The sequence below is a fragment of the Tachysurus fulvidraco genome, chromosome 3 (genome assembly GCF_022655615.1).
Source record: "Tachysurus fulvidraco isolate hzauxx_2018 chromosome 3, HZAU_PFXX_2.0, whole genome shotgun sequence".
Taxonomy (NCBI): domain Eukaryota; kingdom Metazoa; phylum Chordata; class Actinopteri; order Siluriformes; family Bagridae; genus Tachysurus; species Tachysurus fulvidraco.
The window spans coordinates 22828571-22847095 of record NC_062520.1 but is presented as its reverse complement, the minus strand read 5'-3'; the positions used below and the strand labels follow the sequence as shown (position 1 = coordinate 22847095).

The following is an 18525-nucleotide window of genomic DNA, read 5'->3' as shown; positions in this document are numbered from 1 at the left end:
CATACAACTGTACAATACAAGTCTCTTTAAATGTTGTTACCAAATGATATCTCGAGTGTGTTAATATACACCCATGATTCAAATTACAGCTGAAACTATTCCCAGAGTTGTGCTTTTATAGAAAACTATACTCTTCAGTGTTTCAATTTAGAATAGACAGTGGTTTATGTAACAAATTACAAAATATGAGGAATATACAACTGAAAAATGTTCAACACAACTCATATGTAACAGAAGATACTTTATTTTTAATTTAAATAACTTAAATGGACACAACTGCCCCAAAGTCCACACAGAACCTCACAAAATGGTAAAAGGTTACCCGTATGCACAGTCTTAGCAGAGCCCAGAGCCTTTAAAAGAGAGCTTCCTTGGAAACTGTAAGCCCCCTGTGTTGACAAAATGGACATTGTTAGATGTGCACTGAATGTAAATGCACGATACAAGATATAACACAGCTCCAGTTTGCATGTGTACGGTGTGTTATAGCTAGAACGCTTTTAAACACGAGTCACATTATTGGATTCAAAATAAAAGTGTACAATAATCAGGGAATAGCACAAATGCTTTTTTAATTGATTTTAATTGAAAAGGGACTCTCATTCTAGATATAAAAAAATAATTTTGTAAGACCTTGATCTACCCATTCTGCTTCATGGACATGATCTCTGACAAAAGCCAGGAGCGCAAACCGTTAACACATACATGGTTTAAACAGGAAAACGTATAAAACCAACAACATGGAAAAAGACGACCACATTTCAACCGATTCTATGCTTTCCCTATTTTTTTTTTCCTTTTTAAACTTCTTAATGCATCAACACACTACACAGCTGTATAATATAGTGACGGGAAAAGTTGCAATTTGTCTACTTTGTATTACATAATATATATTTAACCAATAAAATCACTCACTCAACAGCAGGACATTAAGTCTTGTGTACTATCCAAGTGAAGCACGATGGAACTCATTAGGCCACTTGATAAACCATCAGCTTACTCACACTCTATGAAACACCTGAAGAAGACTTGGTTCATTTGTTGTTCTCATGTTTAATTAAAAGCCATAGAGCGTGTCGAGATGTGCTGCAGATGTGTGCTACTGAACCTCAGAGTCCTGCTTGTACATTTCCACTTAACCAAAGCAATTTTGTTCATTTTGTTCAGCTGCTGGTTGTCTAGTAGTTGCCATATACATGCTGCACTGGCACTTTCCTACCTCTAATATTGGCCGAATAAGAATGGGTAGTTGCTGTCTAGATGACTTGGTGCTTTTCTTTTTAAAACGCTGCTGTTGCTGTTTAATAGTAGCTTTACTCTCTTCACAGGTGTTTAACTGGCACGGTGAGCTATAATCCTGGTGATAAAGGTTTATCTTGGTGATGTGGTGATGAAGGGTACCTTCAAGAATTTTCAAGAGACATAAATACATGTTTGATTGAAAACATTTCCTTTTCCATGTGTGATCTACATTGTCATCATGAAAGGCAAAAACCTGAGAGCAGAGTGTGAATCTGACAAACAATTATGAAAAGAATTCATGGAGGATGCTAATCACAAAACCAATTAAAAAAAAAAAAAAAAAAGTTATTTTCTAGAACACAGGAGGAAAATATGGTCTCAATTCAATATTTACAGACAAAAAGAAAAAAAGAAACAAAAAGGATTATTCACCATTATAGTCGCCTCAAGGCTCGTTTTTTGTCAGTTTTCTTTTTAGCTACTCCAGTATTATTGCTACTGCTTGTACCACTGGCACTGCTACTATTTGTGCCATTTGATGTAGCGATTGTATTTGCAGCACTAGCTGTAATTGCACGTTTGCTTGGATCTCCTGCATGTTTCTTGGGCTGTGGTCCATCACCAGGTTCTGGAGCTCCTGAGCTTCCTCCCATAGCGTGGATTTCGGTCAATAGATGAGCACGTGAGGCATATTCTGCATAGTCCTCTAACAGTAACCTTCCAGCCTCTTCGTTCAGAGCCGACTCTGGGTTTGGGTGGATCAGTAAACATTTAATAGTCTGAGAAAGAAGAGAGAAGATAATGAGATTTTGCAAAAAGGAAAAACATTCATTTGTGCAACCTTTAAAATTTTAGGGAGCCATCAAATAATGAAAATATTTACAAAATGATAAACTGCGGCAGGTAGTAACAGGGGTGAGTCATATGGTTGAGCAACCTGGAAAATCCATTATAGGTCAAACAATTACATTTTTAAATAGGAAAAAAAATACAGGTTGGTGCGAATGAATTTAGAAGACTAGATCCAGGCTAAAGCCTTGCTTCAAGCTAGAATCTTTAGATTTGATCATGCTCGTTCATCATGAAATATCGGATTTCAGGAGATTGGATCATTTATGAAAAGCCTTTTTAAATTATGCCAGCTAAAAAGTATAAAAACTATACCAGAGCCATGTAGAACAAAATTTTAAGTATTTCAGTTCTTCAAACTTTTATATAAAATGAAATATCCATCACGGAGTAAGTTAGTGAGTTACTAAGCAATCTGGCAAAAACAGACCCAGACTTGATTGCAAGTCGTGTTGGATGACGTTTCTCAGTCGTGCATACCCAAATATTTATGCTGAATCAATGTGTGTACACATGGTTCTATGAATTGAATGGGATTCATCCAGTCATGTATGTGTGTGAGGATGAGAGTAGTTTTGTGCACACTTCTGACCATGCGTATGCAGGAACCCCTAGTGCTGAAAAAGTGTTACAGCAGGTAAACTGCTTATGAAAAGCTTCCACAACAATTAGTGTGTCATATTAGCATTTTAGTGCATTAGCACCTCCGACAGAGGCCATAGACAGAATATAAAGCAAAATCATATGAAAGCCACTAAAGCTTGACTAAGATTGAGTCTTGTTTGAAGACTTGACATACAGTTTCACAGAGGGAGGAACATGTTTTCAGATAGAACTGGAAAATCGACACTGAATGATGAGCGGCTCATCAGGCCGATTTGTTTGCCCAGGCCAATTTCAGTTGATCTCTATTCTAGGGTTTTTTAGCTACGGGCACATTTCAATGGGAAAGTGGAGATGGCACTGACAACCAACAATAAGTTGAATGATGCCGCATCTTACCTTCATTCATGCCACAATAAATTACATTTCCAAAAACCAGTGGCGGAAATGACAGCAAAAATGAGACATTTTTCCAGCATTGTAGAGTTTCGCAGTAGAGTGTGGCAAAGGAATGCACACAATAATAATATATTTTAAAAACAGTAGTCATGTAGACAAAATTCTAAATAAGCCATTACTGTTAGAGCTTTTGGACTTCCATGCTATTTGTAATGGGCAGCACCACATCAGGGTAGTGAGCTTTTTATAGGAAAGTCTTTTACATGTACATGTGTGTGATAAATACCAGTTTTCATGTACAGTATTTACACAACCCTTGGTTTTTAGATTAAGCTAACAGAGTTTGGAATTATCCAATGCCTAGTGTAAAACTAGATGATGCCCTTCCTTTCTTCCCAGTATGACTTTGGAAACAGAATTACTCACACTAAGCCTCAGATATACACACTGACAACAACAAAGCCCCTCCCCAATCCCCAAATACATAAATGCCATGCCACTTCATGTGATTTTTAAAACCTACTATTTAAGGGCTATATAGTTGCTTATTTACTTTTTTTAATACTGGGGTAAAATCCAGTAATAAAATACTTTTAAAATAATAAAATCCTACAACAATCTGAATAATTTCATTTCGTGACTTATTTCAAGTCACGACATTTTTAAGTTAATATTTTTCTTCTGGAGAATCATATCAGTTTCAAGTTTGGTGATCAATGCTGATCTGTGACACTTACCAGTAATACATGCCTGAGGCCGAGCTCTGCCTTCCAGTCCCTCTTCAGTACATTGACACAGATCTCACCCTTGTGTCCAACATTTGGATGAAATATCTTGGTCAGGAAATAGCCCCGGGGAGGTACGGCAGGAAAATCCTTCCCCAAGACCAAGCGCATTCTGAACACGCCTCCTGCATATGGGGTCCCTTCTGTTCAAGACGAACACAAAATGCACAAATGTTGATCTTCTAGAATCATCAAAAGCATGTGTAGATTATTCTATTAAAAGAGCACATATCAAGACAAGACAATGAATTACTACCTGGCCCCTCAATGGCAGTGTGGAGTTCTGTGATGTCTTCCTCACTGGGGTAAATTTTGATTCCCTCTGGTGGGTCTGCTGCCAGTGCAGAAACTTCTTTATACACCAGTCTTAAAACTTGGGGAGGCAAATTCTCCACGTTCGAATTCTGCACACAAGAACAGATGCACAATAAAAGGTAAGTAGGGAAAACTTGGCCAAGCACAACATACAAATCGGACACTCAGCCCTTACCAGATATAATCCTGATGTCCAGTCAGACTATCAGCAAACAAATAAATGCTATAATTTCTGTTGAATAAACTGAACTCTAACATTTTAGAAGGGGGGGGGGGGGGTTTAGATAAATTCCTAAAAAAAAATAGGGCTCTCTAAACCACATCCTTACGTTTCAGACACTATACAAAGTAAAAGATTATTGAGAACTACATCCTGTGCTGCAGAATGAAGAAAAGCAACCTGATTGTCAAACAATTCATATTTCTGATGCTTAGTTAAGAGTGAGATGACAAAAGGTATGTGATATGAAAATTGCTTCCAGGTGCAGTGGTGGGCACAGCGATGACAGCAGAGAAATTTCAAGGTTGTTTGAACTATAGTTTTATGGACACCATGTCCAAATATATGGCTCTCTTAGATTGGGGATTAGTGTATTAGGTGGAGGAACAGGTTGATCAATTATCTCCACCTACATGTGCATAGTGTAGGCATAAACAGTTATTTAGACAGATTCATCATGTCACATTTACTTCATAATGGAGCTTCATGTATGTTACAGTATTCCAGCTGTAACAGATACAAAGTAAATCTCTCTAGTGCGTGTGTGGTTCCATAAAGAACTTGATACAAAACATTTAACATTTATTTATCATAATTTTCAGCATTTATACAGTACCATCCACTTTAATAGGAACACCAGTATACATGCATGTGCAGTTGCCAAATCAGCTGATCACGTAGTATCTATCTAGAAGCTGCAGATCAAGAGCTTCAGTTAATGTCTACTCCAAACATCATACAACTGACATTGTAGCATAGACGGTACAAGAATCTGGTTTAAGTATTTCAGAAACTGCTGCCCTCTTGGATTTTCCTCTAAAATATACACAGAAATGTTCCATAAACCAAATCCACAGAGTGAGTGACAATTCTGTGGGAACTACCTCGTTAATCCAAAGTAAAGTTCAGACAATAATGGCCAGATTGCTTCGAGCTTCCAGAAAAAAGATATACTAACTCTCAATGTGGATGAGCTACGGTAGAAGACCACATCAGGTTCCACTCATGACAAACAAGAACACAAATTTGGGGCTACCATGGGTACAGACTAATCCAAAATGTTGAACAGATTTAAAACAAAAAGCATAAAATAAAAATAAGTCTGACAGCCACTTTTCTCTCATCTTACAGGAAATCACATTGTAATTGCAGGCACTTATAATAAATGAGTGTTGAATTAATAGGGATTATGATTTGCATTCTTAGACTAGTTTATACATGCTGTTGATTATTTTGGCTAATTAATTAGCACAGGTAGCACTATGTTTGTCGTCTTGTAAGCGTGGTTAAAAAAAAGTCATACTTTGTGTCAGCTTCATCAAACCACCCTAGTGTAGATTCTTTTCTGAAAACAGACAGCCTAATCTTGTATTCCTTGCTTAATGCAGGCAAAATGTATATTCAGATTTTTTTCTTTACATGGAACTGTATTAAATTAATATTTTGCAGTAAACGTATATAACTATATGGATTTTTACAAATGTTTCATTTGAGTGACTAATGCATTGTTGCCCCCTCTGGACTATGGGGTCAGAATTGTTTCGTTATTCTGAATAAATATACTACGATCCACAAATAAATATAGAGTTTCACAAATATTTTTTTTTAAAAATCAACAAATGCACAAGAAGCAAACCGTAAATATATGTTACAAATTTCACAAAAAGAAATAAAATTCACAAATAAATAAAATGGGATTTGCGAATAAAATTTTTTTTTTATAAATATATATTTAATTGTATTTATTTGTGAATGGCTTCCTGCTCATTTGTGGATCGCGTTCTGTGCAATTGTGGATTTGAAACATTTCTAACATCAAGACCTGCACAAGAATATACAAATATGTGGACTCTGCCCACCGTCTACTCCAGCCAATCAGACAACGGTCTTGTGGCGCTGACCAATCGTGGCACGGTCTACCTCCAACCAATCACGTTCTGATTTACTCGCTCTTCACACTCCATCACAGTAGGTGGCGGTATGCACCAATAGTACAATTGTAGATTATTATTATTATTATTATTATTATTAAAGAGTACCACCACCCCAGTGACAGCTTTTGTAACATTTTTTTCTGACAGTGCTCCTAGCACAAATTATATAAAGACACATTTACTCTGCCCGACCGTTGTCTGATTGGCTGGAGTAGACGGTGGGCGGAGTCCACCTATTTGTGGATTCTTGTGCACATCTTGACGTTAGAAATGTTTCAAATCCACAAATGCACAGAACGCGATCCACAAATGAGCAGGAAGCAATTCGCAAATAAATACAATTTATAAATATTTTTTTTTATTTTCAAATCCCATTTTATTAATTTGTGAATTTCATTTCTTTTTGTGAAATTTGTAACATTTACAGTTTGCTTATTGTGCATTTGTTGATTTAAAAAATATTTGTGAAACTCTTTATATTTTATATTTATTTGTGGATCATAGTATATTTATTCAGAATAACAAAACAATTCTGACCCAATACTGGACAAACACAGGAAGTTTTGCCAACATACTGAATACATACAATTAAAATACACGTGAGGGTGCAAATACATATTGCAATAATCATGAATAATTTTGTCCTGATCAATTATATATTGATTTTAAAATGCCCAAGCCTTTACGTCAAGACCATGGTGTCTACACTATACGGAATCAGGTATAAATGCCATTGTCCGTTGATGCCTGTCTGCTGTATGTCTGTACATGCTGTATGCACATTATAATGCTTTTTCTTATGATATGAATGTTGGATAGGAGACATGCTGTATTGTGAATATGTCAGTGTGTAAAATGTACATGGTCAGTCTGGTTAAAAAAAATATATAGACTATGTACATGTATTTATAGACTACAGTTTATGTATTGTGTTTCTAAAGAAAATTCATATTGCTTATACTAAACTTTATTTAAACATGTTTATAATTACTAGCTAATTTTTAGATCCTTAAAAAAAAGTGACTTTTTGAGCAGTATTACTAACTCAGTGAATACTAACTTACTGAACTCAGTGCAGCTCTCCAGCTCACATTACAGCTGCTGGTTATACAACTCACATCCAGTGTGAAAAGCCAGTGTGTAAAGCCTTATGCATACATACAGCGAGTCACAGGGTCAACGGAGACCATTATTTTCACAGAGACAGTAACCATGGGTGAATTGATGTGTTCCAGAGACACATCAAAGCTGAGAAAGGTTTAGCTTTAGTTCCAAATGTTATTTGCACCACCAAATAATAAATGTTATTACTACACCAACCAGTAGCGAGAAAGCCTACTGGTGACTTTATTAGTACAGCAACTGGCAGCAGTAATTGTGCAATAATTGTGATGAAGCTTAAGAACTAGTTTGATGAAGCTTAAGAACTAGTTTCCCACCTACAGCCAGAAAAAGTTTCGGTAGCAGAGTTCCTTTCATGTTTACTGTGTGACATCAAAACAACATGGCTATGTATGTCTTATGCATCATTATAATGTCAGTTAATATACACAGTTTACTTCATAATGGAGCTTCATGCATATTACAGTATTTCTGCTGTAATAGATAGCAAGTAAATCTATCTAGTGTGTGTGTGGTTCCATAAAAGAACTTATGATACAATACAGATATCTTCATTTTCAGCATTTATACCATCCTCTTTAATAGGAACACCAGTATACATGCGTACACCACCAGTATACACAGTATATTAACACACACAGTACTTCGTTAACCCTGCTTTCAGGTCATAAATCTTAAAGTTATTAATAAACATTAGTTTGCTGGACAGCTTGTTGTTCTGTACAGAAACCCATCAAAATGATCATTAATAAATGAAATGCTTCAAACTAAGCCACCATCCACACCAGGTATTATTTTTGTATATTGTTATTTCTTCTTGTTAACGTTTTAATGCTACTTGGCATGCAAATGATCACAGTAGTTAACATGAGACTTAATTAGTCTATGGCGTCATCTGGCGACTTCTCGAGGACACATTAGTTACTTTCCTCTGAATGAACTCAGAAACACTGCATGTGTGTACAGTAAACTTGTCCTTTTTCCATGTTCAGTAAAGAAAATAAGTTTCGAACAAAGCTTCAAAACGCGAAAAGAAAAAACAACTAAACATTCTGACCTGAGTTTAAAGGATTAAAAAAGAAAACTTTGCCGAATAATTCACTTTATAAGCCTGCCGTTATCCTTCCACACACAGACACTGTACAGCTACACTGGCATATCAAAACTTCACACAGCTAACATTACTGTGGCAGGCTGACTACTGAGCTATTAGTCGTTAAATACAACACGTTAATATGTCGAATTCTTATATTTCCCGTTGTTAAGTCATCAATCTACCCACCTTATGCGAGTTATACGTCGTTTATCACTCAGAAAAACTCACTTAAAAAGTTAGCTGTTGCTAGCTGCTACCTTGCTAGTATAGAAGATATGTTGCTGGCACGAGTTAATACTTTATTTACACCAGTAAAAAAAAAGGGGGGGCCATAGTGGTCTTACCATATCGACTGTAATTAAAACAGAGAAGCTGAATCCAGTCCCAACAGCAGCTTGTTCCGAGGCTCACCGGCCGGTGGGTTTAGTGCTAACGTTTGCTAGCTGTATATGAAAGTTACGCTGTGGCTACAACCGCTCTAAGATGGTGAAGGGGGTCCACCATAACGTCAGTAAATGACAGCACGTTAAATTAATTCACAACAACAAAAAAAGCCTAATTTGTTTAAAAAAAAAACCCGCAAAATTCGTTGAGGCACTGCTTGGCTAGCTAGGTTTGAAAAACAGCTAGCAAGATTGCTAACGCAAACTTCACTGTCGGTCTTGATAGATTCTCGACGCGAGAAGTTTACAGTCGAGCTCAGAAACGTCGGTTAAACAATTCAATATAAAATTTAAAAAACTTGCGTTTCTTGCAACAGTTTTTAACCGCCGATGGCTAATATGCCTCAGTCTTTAGCAAGCTAGCGGTTTTTGACACAGGAACAAAAATACGCACACGTAAAAAAGCAAGACCTGTCCAATCACAGTTTGATGCACAACTACGTCTTCAAACAACTACACCAGTCCAACCAATCATAGCGCGTCACAGTAGTGACGTATTTACTCTCGGTAACCTCGCAAACAGGCTGAAATGGAGAATGCGAAAAATGCTCTCGTGTGATTGGTCCGTTTGAAAAACTCACACCCGCCCCAAATACAGGGACAGCCTACAGTATGCAAATTTATTTTTTGTGGTAATTAGTACAGGTGACAATTAAGTAACCATGAACACAAAAATCTGTTTAAGTGTTTTGCAATTTATGGCTAGAAAAAACACTAATTTGACAAGTAATCAATTAAAAAATAAATATTTATTATTTTACTGTACATCAGAAAACTGAATCGAGTTTACAGCCTTATTATTATTATTATTTTAAATAAAAAAAAGGGTTTAAGAAGCAGTGAATTTGAATAAGTATAAAAATTTTGCAGTATGACAGAACCAATAGTACACACACATTGGCCCTATTCTTACAGGATTAGGTTGAAATAAGGATGTGGGGCCCCAAACTGATTAATCACTTCTCTACTTCAATGCCACAACACACAATGAAATTGGAAAAAAAAAAAAAAACGGGATTTACCACATATTTTTTTTGTAAATGCTCCAACAATTTTCAAATAAGTCTATCTATGTTTTTCTATTTATGTTTATCTACTGTATCTATGTTTATCTAGATATGTTTATCTAGCTAAATGATATTGATGGTTATTGTTATTGTAATGCAGCTAATTAATAATATACCTATAAATATCACTGAAGGAAAAAAGGTATTTTTTTGCTTAGAGCCTGATTTTCTTTTAACTAAAAAAGCTCTAAGGGTTTAAGAAGAAGTAAATTAGAATACGTATAAAAAATTAGTATATAATAAATAAGTATATAAAAAATTGTGCAGTATGACAGAACCTATACACATACATTAGCCCTATTCTTACCAGATTAGGTTGACACGGGGATGTGGGTTAAATCTCTTGTGATTTTATTCTCATGTTTTTCTCTGTCCTCCTCCAAGAAAATTACAGATCAAATTACCTATTGATTGTTGGTTTTCTTTTTGTTGTTGGTTTTTTTTTTTTTGGTCATTTAAACATTTTTGTCCCATGTAAATGTTCCATATTTTCCTACACAGATGTCACCAGATATAAAACCCTCCCCAAAATCTGATATCTAAAATATATTTTTTGATTATGAGCTATATTTTCATTTTGATTTAACACAAAATTAAATAATAAAAAAGGGATTTACCATATATTATTTTGTAAAAGCTCCAGAAACAATTTTCAAATAAGTATATGTTTATCGATCTATTTTATCTAGCTAGATGATTATATTAATGGTTATTGCTATTGTAATACACTAATTAATAATATACCTATAAATGTATGAAGGGAAAAAAGTATATTTTGTTAAAAAATAAAATCAATGTAAAAACTGACAGATATTCCTGTCCTTGTGTGGATATTTGGTCCCCACCATTATATAATAATGTGTCTTCAAACCCACACGTTTTTTCTTGAGATGGTTAAGCAAACTTTTATTAATAGTTCTTGTTCGACTAAATTGCTTGCAGAAGCGAGGTGTTGTTATTTCAGCACGCCGCTGTAGTAAAAGTGCCATTTGACACGTAAGGGGCGTTTTCATGGGTGTCGCCATCATGGTAACAACAATAACAACAGCAACAGCTCTGCTACTTCCGGTTCACCATTTCACGGAAGCCACTAACAGCATCCTAGATACAGGGAAGCAGGGAAGCTGTTCGTTTAAATAGACATGTTCGTACCTCGTGTTTAGAAGTTCGGTTTACATCTGATTTACGGCTAATTGGCGTTTACGCTCAGTGTATTTTGTGAATAAAGGTGAGTAGATACACTAAATAGTACTGCTAGCTACTAGCTAGCTACTAGCTAAACAAGATAGCTGTATGTTTGTGAGAATTATGTGATTCTAAATGACCTACGGGAAGTAGTAGCTTTTGAAGATGATCTTATTTTGAAATTAAAGGTCTGTTTTTTGCTATAGCATGGTGTAATGATTACACAATAAAATGGGTGGTGTGTGTGTGGGGGGGTGGTGGTGGTGTGTGTGTGTGTGGGGGGGTGGTGGTGGTGTGTGTGTGTGTGGGGGGGGGTGTTGTAGGCGAGTGGTTAAGGTGTTGGGGTACTAATCTGAAGCTTGCGAGTTCGAACCCAGGTCCACCAAGCTGCCGCTACTGTTGCTGCCCCTGAGCATGGCATTTAATTGTAAATGCCCTTAACCCTCACTTTGTCTAAAAATGAGAATCACTCTGGATAAATGCTGTCGTCTGCCAAATACTGTAAATGGATGTGTGTGTGTGTGTGTGTGTGTGTGTGTGTGTGTGTGTGTGTGTGTGTTTAGCCCCTTTCCAGCTGGATTACCGCAGTGTGTGTATATATGTGCGTGAGTGAGTATGAGTGGGTCGGAGGTGTTTCATGAGAAGCAGAGGTTGGAGCTGTGTGCTATTCACGCCCTGAACAACGTGCTGCAGGAGAGAGTATTTACCAAGGAGGCAGCCGACGACATCTGCAAGCGGTGAGAGCATTATTAGTTTATTCGTGCATGTAAATTAATTAATTAATTAATTAATTACTTAATTATAACAGCAGTCAAGATTGAGTGCTGTTTGAGATTCACCATGATGTAGCTGCCTGCTTTTAGCCGGATTAACCATATAATGCTGAATCAACTTCTGTTGTTTCTGCCTCTTTGAGAAAGAGACATGGTGAAATATCACCATAGTATCGCAAGAAATCATGTTATTCTTTCTTAGAAAGATGATCAAAATCTCTTCCACTGTCAGTATGTCTCTCATTGTCAGTGAAAGAAAGAGCTTCAGTGAGGAAATGCATTGTGCTGAGTCCTTATTATACTATATTGCAATCGAATAAGTAGATCATCTAGGTACTTGAAATGCAATTCTTCTTGTTGGACTTTTCAGTGTGAAAGCTTTACTCGCACTATTGATACTGCACAATGACATAGAAAAGTGCCTAAGTGAGTGATTTGGGACCCTTCTAATGAAATTGCTATGCTTTTATATATCTTTCCTTACTATCATCTTAGCTGATATAAGGGAAGAGGTTGCCAAATGAATCACACAGACACAGAGTTCAATTAGTGAAGCTTTCCAATTTTACTGAGACAAGGCAAGAAGTTATTAAAAAATGAACAAGACATTTATATTTACCACCAGCAATGCCGGCTTAAACAGGAAAATACGGGGTAGTATGGGTACAAGATGTGATATGGTTACTGTGACATTGGATTTAATTTAAAATAAAAGGACATGCATGTATGTAATATTATATATCGGATTGTAACATTTGCTGAAATTACAAACAACTTCTATGAAGCATTGGCATTGTCACTGAATTGTCATCATGGATGTTAGAAAGAAGGACACTTGTACAAAGGTTTGCTGTGAGAAAAGCCAGTGCAAACCAGTGAAAAGCCCAAACTATAGAGAGTCACAGATGTCTCCATACATCAGAGATCGTGTAGATTATCTCAACCTTGTGACAGCTTCCTTATCTAACTGAGGTAATGTGCAGTGCTGTATAGCGAACAACAGATATTACTTTTGTTTAGTCGTAGACGTCAGTGGCGTGTTCTCCTGTGTGATAGCAGTTGTGATAACGTTATGAACAGGGTAGGAGTGATAGCAGAGGTTGCAATGTAACAAGATTGGAGTTGTGGTGAATTATACAGCTAAAGGGTTTTCAGTGCGGTTTGCACCCCCTGCATTAAGAAACGGACATTGCTGCACTATGATTCAGGCAGAGTCCAGATGTTTATAGATAGAAAAGAAAATATTAGTTTTATGTAATTGTAACAAGAAGGTACAGGAGTTTAAGTATTTAGGGTCAACCATACAGTGTTATGGGAAGTGTGGAAAAGAGGTGAAGAGGTGAGTGCAGGTGGGTTAGAGTGGCTGGAGAAAAGTGTCAGGAGTATTGTGTGACAGAGTGTCAGCAATATCAAAGGAAAAGGTGTAGAAGACAGTAGTGAGAACAGAGATACTGTATGGGTTAGAGACTGTAGCAGTGAGGAAAAGACATGATGTTGAGGTTCTTTTTAGGAGTGACGAGGATGGACAGGATTAGGAAGGAGCACATCAGATTGACAGCTTAGGTTGTTTGTTTTGGGAACAAGGTCAGAGAGGCTACATTGAGATGGTTTGAGCAGAAGAAGGAGATGGTTATATTGGTAGAAGGATGTTGGAGATGGAGCTGTAAGGTTAGAGGTCAAGATGTCTGCCAAAGAGGAGATACATGGAACTATTAAACAAGGACATGAAGTTAATTGGTGCGAGAGTAGAGGTTGCCAAGGATAGAGTTAGGTGGAAAATTTTTTAAAAAAAGGAAGAATTATGCTTAAATTTGTCAGCTTTTGCACTGTATCTTGTGTAATGCATACAAACTAGGTCAAACTATGACAAAGACATTTAGGGCCTTTTTACACCTGGTTACTTCATGTGTGTTCTCTGATCCGATAGCTATCTGATTTGTTAAAACTGCCACATAAATGTGTCTTGGCGAATCGGATATCAATCCGATCTTTTTACTCCCGCCCAAAATGTAAATATATTTTACCTAATTTCTGGGGTAATTGAAATGGAACACGCTTTGGTGTATGCGGTTGCTGCAAAAAACAGCATTTACTGTTTGCTGCATTTTGGCTGGTGGCAGCAGCGCATTTTCAGCCCCAACGAGACACCTGGGTGAAAGATCGGCACCAGCACTTGTGGGAAAACATGTTTGTTTCTGGCGCGATGCACGACTCACTAGTCACCTGTGAGTGACGTACTTCCGTTTGGGAGGAGTATAGCGCGGTCGTATGTGGCTTGAACAACCACATTCATTTACACCTGTCCGGTTTCTTCTGAAATGTGTCCCAGACCACCTCCTGAATTGGTTTGAGCGATCGGATTTATATCCATCTCGAAACCATTTCGGAGGACATTTAGACCTGGTCTTTTTAACATCGGAGAGCTATCGGATCACAGAAAACACATGAAGTGACCAGGTGTAAAAAAAAACCCTTAGAGAACACAACAGTTTCATGTGCATCACACAATCTGGGCTAATTTAAAGACATTTGTAAGATGTCTACCTGGGTGGCATTGGCGATATTGAAATTTTTTTCTCATCCAGCATGGGGGTCTGGTCTCTTCCACTATGTAAGCAAAGTTGCGAGCGTTGAATGCATGAAGTGTCCAATATCCCACACTTTGTTTTTTTTTCCACATGAACAAGTATTCTTCAAGAAACAAAATACCTGAAGTGCACTTCACCTTGTTGGAACCTTCACTGTGAACACAGTATTGACACTTCATGCTACAGTATGGCAATGAATAGTGATTTGGGAGGGATCTAATGAAATTGTTATGCTAGAATACCTCATTTCTTTTTCTTGATTTAGAACATCGCTATAATATCAAGCCACACCCATGGCACTGATTTGTCATCATGTATGTTGGAACAGACTAACAGCCATTTCTGAATATATCTGATGAAGGAATTGATTTTTCTTTTCTTTTGTAACTGTTTGCCACGCTAGACTTGCTCCCCAGTGTGTAGTAAACCCGCACCGCTCTGTGCTTGGTACGGGGAACTATGACGTGAATGTGATTATGGCGGCTCTCCAGAGTCGTGAATTGGCTGCAGTGTGGTGGGACAAACGTAGGTCAGTTTGTTTATCTATTCCACAAAACAATAAACTTTTTTTACCCATACATCGATTGCACATCTTGTCCCTCTTAGAACAGTAATATGTTCTCACATGTTAAGACTTTGTGCTTTACATTTCTTTTGTCTCAGGTCAGTGCATAATCTGTGTCTGGAGAAGGTGCAGGGTTTTATTTTGAACGTCCCGTCACGGGTGTCGCTCGGGATCGTGTCCCTCCCACTGAGACGCAGGCACTGGCTAGCAGTTCGGCAGGTCAACGGGCAATACTACAACCTGGACTCTAAGCTTAAGAGTCCTGTCTGGATCGGAGGAGAAACGGAACTTAGGTGAATTTCTAGCATCTAAAGCTACTTTTCATTAACAGAAAAGTTGAAATGTAAAAATCCAGCTGAGATTATGAGGTAATTAGTAGGAAATCTAATTCTTCATTCTGGAACTTGGAGTGACTGTGAATTGCATTGCAATGTACAGTACAACACTCACTGGATTTATGGCCAAGTTTTTGTTCTTGCTGAATGACACTCGTTCTTTATAGGTTTTTAAGGCTTGGCTCACTATCACATACTGATACCAATATTTAGACATAACCTGTATTTTATAGTATGCCCATAGTGTATTTTTATATATCTGTATTTTTATATATTGTATTTGGCTTTTTAGTATTTTTCAAGGAAAACCTTGAAAATAGCCTTTCATCATCAAGTGGTGCTTAAAAAGTGCTTGAATGATTTAAAAAAAAAAAAATCAATAAAAGTGAGTTATTGTTTATTAGTCTATATACCTTCTCAGGATCCCAGCCACTGAAGAGTTAAAAAACGGGAGGGTTGCATCAGGAAAACCTGTGCCAAATCTAATATGCAGTCCACGGCATCCGCAGTGGCGACCTCAAACAGGGAGCAGCCGAAAAAGAAAGACAAAAATTTAAATCGACTTACCATTTTAAATTTTCAATCAGTATAAACAAATTACAGTATTTTCCGCAATTACGGGGTCTATTTCTGTACTTAACCCATATATAAGGCGCACCGTATTATAAGGCGCATGCTAAAACACGCGGTCTACAAAAAAGGTAACAGAAGCAAAACAGTGAGTTTAGTTGCACTTTATTCTACTATTTAACAATACATACACACTATTTTTTAATCAATCTTCTCCCACAAATCCATCAAAGTTCTCATCTACTGTGTTTAACTTCTTACTTCCGAACCATAGATACATTGATGTTGAATCCTTTCACAGCTGCTTTATTCCCATTTACAACCGTGTAACCGATAGCCTGTAGTTTGAATTGTACCTCGTAAGCATCTGATTTTTATTGGCGGATGGCAAACCAACTTAAGGTGCATTTACCGCCACCTACTGGACTGGTGTGTGGAGCGCATAATGGTTACGAAGAAACAAATGTTGTTTTGCAACATACCGGTAGTATACCTACCGGAGGCGTGGCGGAGGTAAGCGTACGTACTGTACGTATTACGTAATGTCCTCTGATTGGTTTATCGCTGCCAGCATACGTATTATGTTCTTGTGTCAGCGGGAAACGGTCCGACAATCGGAGCGCTTACGAAAGTCGCACAACAACATTTTTACAGATTTTTGGAACTCAGTGCACACATAAGGCGTACCGGATTATTAGTCGCATGGCCGAAAATTTAAGGCTTTTAGGTGCGCCTTATAGTGTGGAAAATACTGTAATTATTTTATTGTCGCATGTCTGATATAAAATTAGTCCAGATACTATTCGCTTTCAGTGTGAAATGTTTTTGTCTCTGCTTGGAATACCTTACACAGAATTTTTTATTTCAGACTTTAGATGCTTATAGCAAGCACTGAGGGAGCAGAAATGGGTTTGATATTTACTTTGAAGCTATAATAAACATTTGGCTTAAAAAAACTTTTTGGGTTTATTTTTAAACTTTTCTATAGTAGGCTAGGTAAAAACAGAATTACATACCAAAAACATGACCTCTGGCGAATTTAAACTGTAAAAGAACACAAGAAACTTTAAAAAAAAATCAATGCTCAGTGTATCTGCCCTTTTAGCTTGTAATATTGCCCACAGATGTCTCTCTGTTCATGTCTACGTCTCTAGGCAGTTTCTCGGTGAGCAGTTGTCTCAGGATGTTGCTGAGATGCTTCTTGTAGTCCAACGAGAAGTAGAGGAGGACGGAACATGGCTTATTTCAGATGACCGGGAGAACTGAAATCTCAGGAAGTTCACTCAGACTGTTTATGCACAATGCAAAATGTATTGGTTTTATTTTTAAACAGGACAGTCCTGTGCAGCGTTGCACTACCAAAGAGGAAGGAAGCACTCCCAGATAGTCACACTTACACACCAAGATGAATTGAATATAAGACACATTTCTGCTGTAACAGATTTTTTTTTTAAACAAAGGGTTCAGGCAGGATTGTTGTACATGTACAGCTGCATCATCTGCCTCTCTTCTTTTTCATTCTCTTTTCTCTCAGGATAAGTGTTCGAATTTAAAATATAATATCTGAACAGTCTTATTTGTTCTGCATCTATGCACTGCACTGCTGAAGTTGATGAAAGTGTGTATCTAACTATGCACAGAAATTCTACTACAAATTCTTTGTAAATATAATTAAAGTTGCTGTTCATCCAGCTCTGCATATTTCAGGGGAACTATTTCTCCTGACTTGTCTTTATATTTGCTTGTGTTTATTTTTCTCTTAGTTCACATCTGAGAGGATTCAAGTGGAATGAAAATATTCACTAATAAAGTGACTGTTAGTTAAAAAGTAAAATATTGTTTCCTCAATTTGTGACAGCACTTGCATCAGTGAAATATGTATATTATCAATATTAAATTATCAATTATTCTCCTTTATTTACCTTACATTAACATAACTGAACACTGAACAGTGACTTCACTTCGCATATATCAGATGTTAGGAATCTGAGGTAAGACCTTAAGGTCAATCATGAAACAGTGTCTCTGGAGCAGAGATGATTAAGGGCCTTGCTCAAGGGCCCAACAGTGGCAGTGCTGGGGCCTGAACCCTAACTTTCCAGTCAACAAACTAGAGACTTTAAGCCACCACTTCTATGAAACGATGTAGGAATAATAGCACTTTTTATATGTGGTTCTACCAGAATGTGGCCATAAAAATTCACAAATAGTTTTTTTTATTCATGCATTTTTTTAAGATTCCTGTAGTTGGCTATATATTTGAAACGCTGTATAAATGGACTACTGCTTCTAAATTGTTGGAAATCTCCATTTTACATACCTCAGAAGCAGGAAGTTGGCAGTCAGATTTATCTCCTCAAAAAGTGATCTGTATTGTCAGTTTCATTGATTTAAAAATCTGTATATTGGTTGACTTAAAGCACAATTTTATTGA

At 37.0% G+C, this 18525-nt stretch overlaps 2 protein-coding genes and 1 long non-coding RNA gene across 6 annotated transcripts; 1 reads left to right on the top strand and 2 right to left on the bottom strand.

The window, feature by feature from the left end:
- Window positions 1-228: 228 nt before the first annotated feature.
- Window positions 229-9442, bottom strand: ube2s (ubiquitin-conjugating enzyme E2S). 3 transcript variants are annotated; one of them, XM_027148119.2, is made up of 5 exons: window positions 8910-9442; window positions 4135-4282; window positions 3831-4021; window positions 1675-2021; window positions 229-1401 (listed from the first exon to the last, which is right to left on the bottom strand). In XM_027148119.2, the coding sequence occupies exons 1-4, from the start codon at window positions 8910-8912 to the stop codon at window positions 1677-1679; spliced, it is 687 nt and encodes a 228-aa protein (XP_027003920.1). In that variant the 5' UTR covers window positions 8913-9442; the 3' UTR covers window positions 229-1401; window positions 1675-1676. The 3 variants fall into 3 exon arrangements, with proteins under 3 accessions (XP_027003920.1, XP_027003921.1, XP_027003919.1); XM_027148120.2 differs by having other exon boundaries at window positions 229-389; XM_027148118.2 differs by having other exon boundaries at window positions 229-2021.
- Window positions 9443-11127: 1685 nt separating this feature from the next.
- On the top strand, window positions 11128-18525 carry josd2 (Josephin domain containing 2). 2 transcript variants are annotated; one of them, XM_027147970.2, is made up of 5 exons: window positions 11128-11303; window positions 11824-11997; window positions 15025-15150; window positions 15285-15479; window positions 17216-18525. In XM_027147970.2, exons 2-5 carry the CDS (start codon window positions 11876-11878, stop codon window positions 17355-17357), a joined length of 585 nt encoding a protein of 194 aa, XP_027003771.1. In that variant the 5' UTR covers window positions 11128-11303; window positions 11824-11875; the 3' UTR covers window positions 17358-18525. The 2 variants fall into 2 exon arrangements, with proteins under 2 accessions (XP_027003771.1, XP_027003772.1); XM_027147971.2 differs by having other exon boundaries at window positions 11132-11303; window positions 17246-18525.
- LOC125140874 lies at window positions 15902-16413 on the bottom strand. The gene is made up of 2 exons (XR_007140176.1): window positions 16353-16413; window positions 15902-16037 (listed from the first exon to the last, which is right to left on the bottom strand). It is a non-coding gene; the product is annotated as an uncharacterized LOC125140874 (long non-coding RNA).

Bases quoted from the DNA above. Each gene is read 5' to 3' on its own strand.
- josd2 (XM_027147970.2), top strand. From the start codon at position 11,876: ATGAGTGGGTCGGAGGTGTTTCATGAGAAGCAGAGGTTGGAGCTGTGT. The intron at 11,998-15,024 runs GTGAGAGCATTA...TTGCCACGCTAG, and splicing joins GCCGACGACATCTGCAAGCG to ACTTGCTCCCCAGTGTGTAG. The intron at 15,151-15,284 runs GTCAGTTTGTTT...CTTTTGTCTCAG, and splicing joins GTGTGGTGGGACAAACGTAG to GTCAGTGCATAATCTGTGTC.
- ube2s (XM_027148118.2), bottom strand. The intron at 4,022-4,134 runs GTAGTAATTCAT...CGTCTTGAACAG, and splicing joins CACTGCCATTGAGGGGCCAG to AAGGGACCCCATATGCAGGA. The intron at 2,022-3,830 runs GTAAGTGTCACA...CTTCTTTCTCAG, and splicing joins GCCTCAGGCATGTATTACTG to ACTATTAAATGTTTACTGAT.